The 8,840-nt window shown below is 44.0% G+C and overlaps 1 protein-coding gene across 5 annotated transcripts in view; it reads right to left on the minus strand.

The window, feature by feature from the left end:
* col12a1a (collagen, type XII, alpha 1a) overlaps positions 1-8,185 on the minus strand; it is a 52,286-nt gene extending 44,101 nt beyond the window's left edge. For 3 of the 5 annotated variants that reach the window (XM_035609797.2, XM_047337787.1, XM_047337789.1), the window contains exons 1-8: positions 7,989-8,185; positions 6,550-6,652; positions 2,676-2,792; positions 2,421-2,564; positions 1,999-2,046; positions 769-1,032; positions 445-609; positions 41-214 (exon numbers count right to left, since the gene is read on the minus strand). In XM_035609797.2, the coding sequence (XP_035465690.2) occupies positions 41-214; positions 445-609; positions 769-1,032; positions 1,999-2,046; positions 2,421-2,564; positions 2,676-2,792; positions 6,550-6,616 (979 nt within the window). In that variant the 5' untranslated portion in view covers positions 6,617-6,652; positions 7,989-8,185. The remainder of the gene's footprint in view (positions 1-40; positions 215-444; positions 610-768; positions 1,033-1,998; positions 2,047-2,420; positions 2,565-2,675; positions 2,793-6,549; positions 6,653-7,988) is intronic. The other 2 variants (XM_047337788.1, XM_047337790.1) reach the window with 2 other exon arrangements.
* Between the last annotated feature and the right edge of the window lie 655 nt (positions 8,186-8,840).

Genomic DNA, 8,840 nt, shown 5'->3' on the forward strand with positions numbered 1-8,840 from the left:
CATTTACGGGAACACATTTAATGAAGATCATCTGACTCACTTTCTTCTCCGCTGACCAGATAGTTGAGCTGCTCATCAACACCGGAGCACACCTCTGCAATGATCTTTTTCTGTACCTCTTGGATCATGTCAAAGTTGGGAACATTGTACACATGTTTGTTGTGAGGCGTGGAGGCCATTTCCCTTAGCTCATCCTCATCTGCTCCTTTGATACCTGAGTGGGAAAATGTGAAGTACAACAATGTTAAGTCACTTCTACTTTAATCTCACCGTCTGCATTACAGATGTGGAGGACTGTTGAAGGACAGTTTTAGCGTGCCTCATTTTTACCACATCAAATATCTCACAAAGAACAATCAGTGGAAAATCAAATGGTTGCCAAGGACAGGCAGACTTTCACAGGGTATAGCACGGTTCAAGAAAACACAGAATAATAAACCATACCTAGGACAAATATTTCCACTCCAATGTTCCTAAGTCTTTTAGCATGCTCCTCCACTGGGTCCTGGGATTTTCCATCAGTGATGATCATGGCCACCTTTGGAAAAGCTTTTCTGGATCCAGCAGCCTCCGTGAAGATGTTTCTCAGCATGTAATCTATGGCATCACCTTAAGACAGAAATGTGTGTATATGTGTTTTTAAATATTTATTTTGCATTCCTGCACCCTACACCATATATCATCAAATTAACACTATATTGCCCCACTCACATAAGAGTACAAATCTACTAATGTTCACATTTGTGTCCACCATATTGAGCACTTTACCTGTCATAGTATTTCCTCCCTTGTATGGCAGGGAGCTGATGGCTTGGAGCAGATCTCCTCTCCTGGTGTAACGGGTGAGAGGGAACTCTGTACGGGTGTCCGTGCTGTACTGAACCACAGCCACCCGGGTCTTGTCCTCACCAATGTCAAAGGCCCCTGCCAGGGCGCCGATGAAACTGCGGATGTGCTTAAAGTTTTCTCTGCCCACACTCCATGAGCCGTCCACCAGAAAAACCAAATCGGCTATTGCACTGACTGAACACTCTGGAGACAGAAATTGATATTGGAGAAACAAGATAGTCAGTCAAGAGACGCCAATAGAAGCATTTAGAAAATGATGTAACACATTTTGACTGATCCAGATTAGGAACTGTTTGGGTTTTGCTAATGTGCACATCTGTTATGTCTCAAGTCAAACTGATTGTCAAGCCATAAATGAGCAAATTAAGGTATAACAGCAATAGCTTGGTCTTGGAACAATATTCTCACATTATTCCATTTCTTCTCCTGTCTGTCTTAGTAAAATCAAATAATGGACAGATAGTTGGATGACTCCAATGATGACTATACTTTCATATCCTAATCACAGATGAAATTCTCGGAAACCTTTAAAATTCTGACTCTGTTTAAATAATTGGCGCGGCTTATGTAGATAGACTTTATTCCTTTTTGCCCTAGGTCTCATTGACTCACATCTCACATATCATCTCTCTTTTACAAAATTCCCAGGCTTGTGTTGAGAATAATGGCCTCAAGGCAGAGGTAGTGAGGACACAGGTTCCAGTCATCAGATGGGAGGTAAAGAGTATGACATGTGAGCATGTCCTCCTGTTCGTGACCACATCTCATGACATGAGCAGAGGACATTTTTGAGAAGGAAATCTGATCAAGGGCTGTGCCACAACTTTTGACAGTATAAGGGACAGCACTTGCTTTGAGTTGGCACAATGAAGACGTCAACCCTCAACCTCCCACTCCCCCTTCTCCTTTTTTCTTGATATACAGAGTGGTTTCAATTAAAAAGAGCCAACGTGTGCCTTCCCAGTCACTGTCGGAACCCTGTGTCTTCATCCTGTGACAACCCTGACAGAAAGAGCGCCTGAACCGAATTATTCCATGGTGGAACAAATGCAATGATGACAGCCATGAGGGGAAAGAATATATTTTTTTTAAGATTGGAAAGCCACTCCTGTTCAGATTTTTGGTTGACAATAGGGTAAACATACTCACTGAGTGACTGTGGCTTCCTGACTCGCGTGCTGGTGTTACTGGACTGGACTGAAACACAGGAAACACTCGGTGAGTTAGCGCTTCACATTGCCGCCCCTGTCTCACTGTGTGCTTTTTTCACAGCGGAAAGAGGGGAAGAAAATTAACACTTCGTAAAAAGCTGGTGGACAGGATCAAAACCACATGCACACAAACACACATCAACTTTTCCACCGCTCATGAAGCGAGATGAAAACGCTAAACGGAATAAGCTGTTCACTTATCAAAGGGGGATGCCGGTTTTAGAAATAACACTATATCAATATAAAGTATTTGCATTTTTTAAAGTTCACAAAGTGCAGAAACTACAGTCATCTCAAAAACGAAAAGGAAAAGAAAAAACATATATTTGCACATTTCCCCATGTGTTTTTTTGTACTTACTGGTCAGCTGCCCAAAGATGGGAATGCTCTCCTCTGACCCATAAACGGAGTTTATGGACACTGAGTAGTCCAGGTCAGGGGTCAGGTCAGTGATTGAGGTTGTAGAGGTATAGGCATCGAGGGTAAAGTCTCTAGTCGGTTCATCTAAGAGAAGACGCCAAGCAGTAAATCAGCTGTTGGGGTGCGGTGTGTATGTGTATTCAGTAAACTGGCAGGTTCCCATCACACAACATAACGCGCTGACTCCATACTGACCTGTATCTGACACAACTTGTATTCTGAAGCCCTCTATCTGTGACGAGGGTCTTGTCCATGACATTTCCACTGTGTTCTCATTGATAATTTTAAATTTCAAGTCTGAGGGAGGTTCCACTGCAAGGAGGAGACGGAACAACGTCAGATCGCAACAAACGTGGTGAAGGCAAATGTATATGATGACGTCTGTATTTGTGATCACATCAGAACAGGACACTTGTAGTCAAGCATTCACATTGATCCCAACGACAAACACTTCAGGACTGAAGTGGACTTGTTCGTTGTTGGGGACAGACACACAGCACTGACGCCCATTTGTGGGGGGTGACAGTAAAAGACACACGTGACAACATTTAAAAAAATAAAGTGAGAGAAGCCATTTTGGAGCAAAATGGCATTTGCTTGAGTTGCCCGGGCCGAGGCGGCCGGCAACTCAAGCACTGGCATACACGTGTGTGTGTGTATGCTGACATGTGCACGACTCCACACAAACTAACCAAACCAGAGTGCAAACACTGAGTGGACCATCCAACACATGCTGAGGAGTGCAGTCATTACAACGCATGCCCCGACCGCACACTAACCGGCTCTCTATGATGGAGCTGATCTCAGCATTACAAAAACACAACACCGACTTCATTCTCAAGTTACTGATTGTACAATGGAGTAAAGGTTGCCATATAGTTGTTGGAGTAACACTGGACAAAATTGAACACCATATGTTATATATACATTGTATATAAACATATATTCCAGAGGGAAAAGGGAGGTGGTTCGTAGCTGTGTTTGGCTGAAACTCTTTACACGAGTGAGTGGCACACATCCATTGCAAACCTTTAAAAAAGACTACACAATGTGTCACCGGAGACCCTTGTGTACTTTTTCTCTGGCAGCATAATGCACGAGGAAGGCACGAGAGATCAGTGTTACTCCGGACACTCCGGAAAGAATGTCCAGATGTGCTACCTCGAAAAATGAATACGGGAAAACATACACAGTGTGACAAGGCCGCGCACCGCTCACGCCGTGCCGACGTGATCACAGCGTCATGCATCATGTACATGAGAAAGTTGTTTGGTTTCAACAACTTTGATGGACTGGACAGTAGTTTCCATGTACAGTTGGGACCACACAGACAGACGTGACAAACATATTTTATGATGATATTCTTTCTTTCTCCCAGCTTCCGGCGGCTGAGAGCTGATGTTATGCAGCGGAGGTGCGTTAGTATCTACAGCAGCTGACATCTGCATGCATGGAGGTCACGTCAAAGTATGTATGTCGACTCTGAAGGCGCAAAAGCTGAATATAGTTCAATGAATCTCTTAATTTGTGTTTCAGTAATTCAACTTAATTCTCAATCTGTTGCATGCAATTCAGGCAATAGCAGTTATGACTGAGAAAAACGGTGTTTGAAGACCAAAAATTCAGAGAGACAATAGAGAGGAAGCAATATATGAAATTAGTCTTGTGAGAAAGTTGGAGACATGAATGAGGATAGCCCTGACGTTTATGCACTGACTTCAAGTTCTCGGAGATTAATCACAGGCGTAACATGTCCATGCAGAAGACAGCATGGTGTCAGCAGAGAGCCTTGCCATGTGGCCGCATGCTCGCTGTAAAGTGGGATGAGGGGGGCGGGGGGGGAACGAGGCAAGAATATCATCGTAAAATACACTTTGGAGGAGGAAGCCATAGCTTGGGACACACTGAATGCGCAGGCAGATGACAAACAGGAGCCCACTTAGTACTTATACACTGGGATTGGAGGATCACCAACCTGGCATATCAACTCAAGGAGTCCCGATGGACCGGGTTCCCCCCTGATTGCTCCGTGAGTACTCATCTCCAACACCAAATGGTAAAGGGCTATGGAAGTGTGTGGGGCCGTAGGGTGTGTGTGTGTGTGTGTGTGTGTGTGTGTGTGTGTGTGTGTGTGTGTGTGGGTGAGTGTAGGTGTGTATGAGTGGTGGGATGGGAAGAGGTACCTATGTGACGGGTGGTGGATGAAAAAATTCTGAAAAAAGCCTATCGGCCGCTGTGTGCGGAGCTGAACGGCAAGTCTTCACCTTCCACGCCTGTTCACGGTGCGGTGTGTGAACACGTCGTTTCAATTTGTTATGAATTTCTTTGACCATGTGTCCCTCTGCTTTTAAAAAAAAATCCCGGGGAACAAAGGAGGTTTTGTCAGAAATAACAATCTCTGGTATTTTATTTGGATCTTGTGGTCGCCATTGTTATATTAAACGTCTGTCCCATCGGTTCCTTATAGAGGACTCTTCTGGCTCCGAGTGGCCAGAGTCTGGCTACTGTTCTGTTAGGAACCTCTGTCCTCCGCCTGCCAGCGATCCTGGCCTGAGCTCCTGCCAGGAGGAGAGACCAAGAAGAGGAGGAAAGAGGGCCGACTCTCCCAACGAGGCCGGACAGACGCCAAAGTAATTCCACAACATGTGCTGACATTAAACATTACTACATATTAACTTTCCATATGTGTTGCAACTCAGCGTTTTAGTGAATGCCCGCAAAGAAGCCCCAGAAAGGCTCTTTTGTCTTCGGGGCTGTCTGAGGATTAATTTGGTCTGCTCGTATTTCATCTTTCCATTCCGTTAGTGGAGATATGTGAGAGTAGACGTTGGACTCCTCTCACCCCGCCAGAGAGCTTTCAAAGGAGGGGAGGGGGTATCAAAAGGTTTTCCATACAATATTTCCATATTTTGTCATTATTCAGACTGAAATGTTTGCATATGAAATTACTTTGGGTCATTTTCTGTCAAACCTACTGACAGATTGTTCACAGAGTGTTGTTGGCTCTGGTGAATTGAAAAAGGTATTTAATTACTACTTAAACAGCAACATACATAAGCACAAATCAGAGGTGGCAGGTCGCATACTTATATAAGTACGGCTCTACAATGTCATTTTAAACAGATTTTCCTCACATGTTTTCCATTTGTTAGACTTACTACCAGTAGAGCTACATTATGGATCCAGTATTGCATTGTAAAATACTGGATCCGTAATGTGGCACTGTGAAAAGGACAATTCTTATGAACTTGTAGCCTTTTGATGCTGTCGGTAATACAAACTATTATACTACGTTTTACACTTTTTTATATTGAATACAGGATTTAGATCACTGTACCTCCACTCTTGTACCGTTACTGATCAAGTGATTTAATTACTTGATGCATTGAATTTACTTAGTGCTGCTACTACTACACGGGTTCACGAGAACATACCTCGACCTCAACATATTTGTGATCCGGCGTTTACGTGGCTAATTACAGTGAAAAAGAATTCTCAATATTCTGCCTTGGAAAAAGTGCAGAGGGGAAAAAAAAAAACCCTGAAACTGCAACACGCCTGCTCAAATCTTTCTGGGGAAACATTTTGAGTTTTGTTCTACTCTAAGAATGTTTAATACATTTAATCTGAGAATGGAAATGCAACAAATGTCCGTGTGCTCGCTCTCTGATAGTATATTGAGTTACAGCCTGGATAGGGGTAAAGTGGATCTGGATTTGGAGCTTACATCAAAGCCTGTAATGAGTCTTGGCAGATGAATCTGACAATGCATGATACAAATGAGGGATAAAATCACGACAGTCGTCAAAGAATCAGACAGTAATCAGTCGGCAAGTAAGTAAGCAGTCGGTTGAAAAGTCACATAGTCAAATACTGTACACATGACATGAGAATAACTTTATTCGGTTTATGATTACATGGGATGACATTCAAAAATAAAAAGGTTAATCGTTGTAACCGGATGGAGATAACAGGTGAAAGGAGAGGAGGAGGAGGAGGAGGAGGAGGGGAAGAGACAGAGTGATATAGTAGGTGTATGTCGACCGCGGCCGGGTGGTTTTTCATTTACCTTGAGCATCTATGGAGGATAAGAAGGCTGCCAGGAAGGCCGTGGCCAGGCACAGCCCTGTCTTCATGTTTGGCCTCGGAGGGTCAGCAGCGCATCAATCACTCTGAGGACAAAGAGATACAAAGAGCGTCAGCTGCCGGGTCTTCACCTCCGTTTGGTCAGCGTGAGACTGTGACTGGAAACCACATCTGCGGGAAAAAATGTATGACTGGCCTTTCCGCTGCGCCCCCAGAGGGCGATTTGGAAAAAGTAGGAGCTGAAGAATAGCCAGATTGCCTTCAACTGTATTTACATGATATGCAACTTGCACAGTGGACTTTTTTATGACCAGATTTCAGATTGATAGCAATTATAATTGAATCATTACTTTCCCATCACGATAACAAAACAAAGGGTGGAAGCTCCACCTAGACTCCTCTGCACCACAAGTGCCACACCTTGTAGCCTGCAGCTGAGGAACACACCCAAAAGGTAGACACTCAGAACTAACCGCCGTGGGACGTAAATAATGAGGGAGTGAAAAAACACTTTTCATTATCTGGGAACCCATTGCCCCTCAGCAAGCTTCATCGTTTTTTTTGTTGTTGTTGTTGTTATTTTTGGTAGCTCACTTTGCGGGTTCACTGTACCGTACAGACTTCAGCCTTTTTTTTCCCTGTGGTTTACTCTCACTTTATGGGGATGGGGTCCGCACGAAAAAAAACTGTGCAATCATGCAGGACCCTTACTGGTATGTTGGATGAATCTGATTGTTTAAAAATGTGTTGGGACGCCTTCACTGCAGCATGTTTTATAAAAATATATATTTTTTTATAAAACCTTGCATATATTTTTGTTTATTAAATCATAAAGTTCTCTTCCCTAAGTTCTCTCCTTCTCTTTATATTTTATATATATATTTTTTCGACATGGACTGACCTAATGACGTAATAAAACGTATGGTTCCTCTGAAATAGAATAGCAGTGTGTGTGTGTGTGTGTGTGTGTGTGTGTATCAGCAGATTTGAGTCTGAGCTCAGCTTCCCCTCTTCTCTCAAGGTTTGACTCACGGGCCTCGCGCCCCGCCTGGTGCACGAGGGGGCCCAGTGCAGCCGCAGGGGGCCCGATGTGACTCCACCGGCCCCCGCTGACACACGGGGCTTATCTCATCTAATACAGGAATACATCACAAAATGTATTTTGTAATATTTCCAGAGGGTTTTAAAACCAACGCCTTGTCAATTACTTTTCATTCAATTCGCAGCATTTAAAAAAAAAAAATAAAGTTTCATCTTAAATCACGTTCACGTCACATTAATGCCAAAAGCTAAGAAAGTGTCAGAATTTTGTAAAAAAAAATAATAATAATAATAATAAATTACGATACAAAACAAAAGATTTTCTTTAAAATGTCACAATAACTCATAAATTGCGTTGAATTATGAAGGGGGTCCACTCACCTAGACACCTATATTCTCCCCTCAAAAAAAAGAAGAAGAAGAAGAAAAAAAGAAGAAGGTATGGACAGACCCACGTCTCCTGTGGAGGGTGACAGAGACCGTCTGAGGACCTGGACCCGAGTCTCCTGTCTCCTGCTGGAAGCTCCGCCGGCAGATGTCCGACCAGGGGAACAGCCTCTCTCCAAGTGGGAAGAATCTTTCCACCATCGGCTACTTAACGAGGGGGGCAGTTCCCTGCTCTCAATTTACCATCATATGGGCTTCTTACGAAACCTGCCTGTCACTTGGTGAGTGTGTGCCACCCCCCCCCCCCCCCACACACACACACACACTCCCCTCCCTCTATCTAAAAATCTGTTTGGAAATTACTTTCCCCCCCCCACCCCCTGCATTCCTCCGGTCTTGTGGACTTTTAGTGAGTCGCCAGTGCCATGGGGACTTGGCAGCAGGGGCGCGCACAGTCGGCCGGACGGTTGCTGTGTCATTCGCGCAACAGTGCGACTATTTAAACCAACTTACATTATCTCTCATCTCAGCAGAAATTCAGAGTTTGTCTTTGTGATCTGAAATCTCTGGTAGCTCTGGTTATTCTGTGCGATTAAAGAGAAAATCAGGTGAAGCCGTTTTACAAGGTTTTGCTTATAAATGACCTCTTGTTGGGACTGGAGAGGGATTTCAGCGACACTCACCGCCGCCGCTCCTGACTGACTGGTTTGTGGTGCCCCCTAGTGGTCACAGGGAGCACCTACACTGTACACATGTTGGGGACTGGTGGGATAGCTCCACTGTAACCTGATTCAAAACACACCAGATAGAAAACCAACTACAGTCTGGCAATGAACTCAAACTCTG

Source organism: Scophthalmus maximus, chromosome 15, assembly GCF_022379125.1.
Source record: "Scophthalmus maximus strain ysfricsl-2021 chromosome 15, ASM2237912v1, whole genome shotgun sequence".
NCBI classification, from domain to species: domain Eukaryota; kingdom Metazoa; phylum Chordata; class Actinopteri; order Pleuronectiformes; family Scophthalmidae; genus Scophthalmus; species Scophthalmus maximus.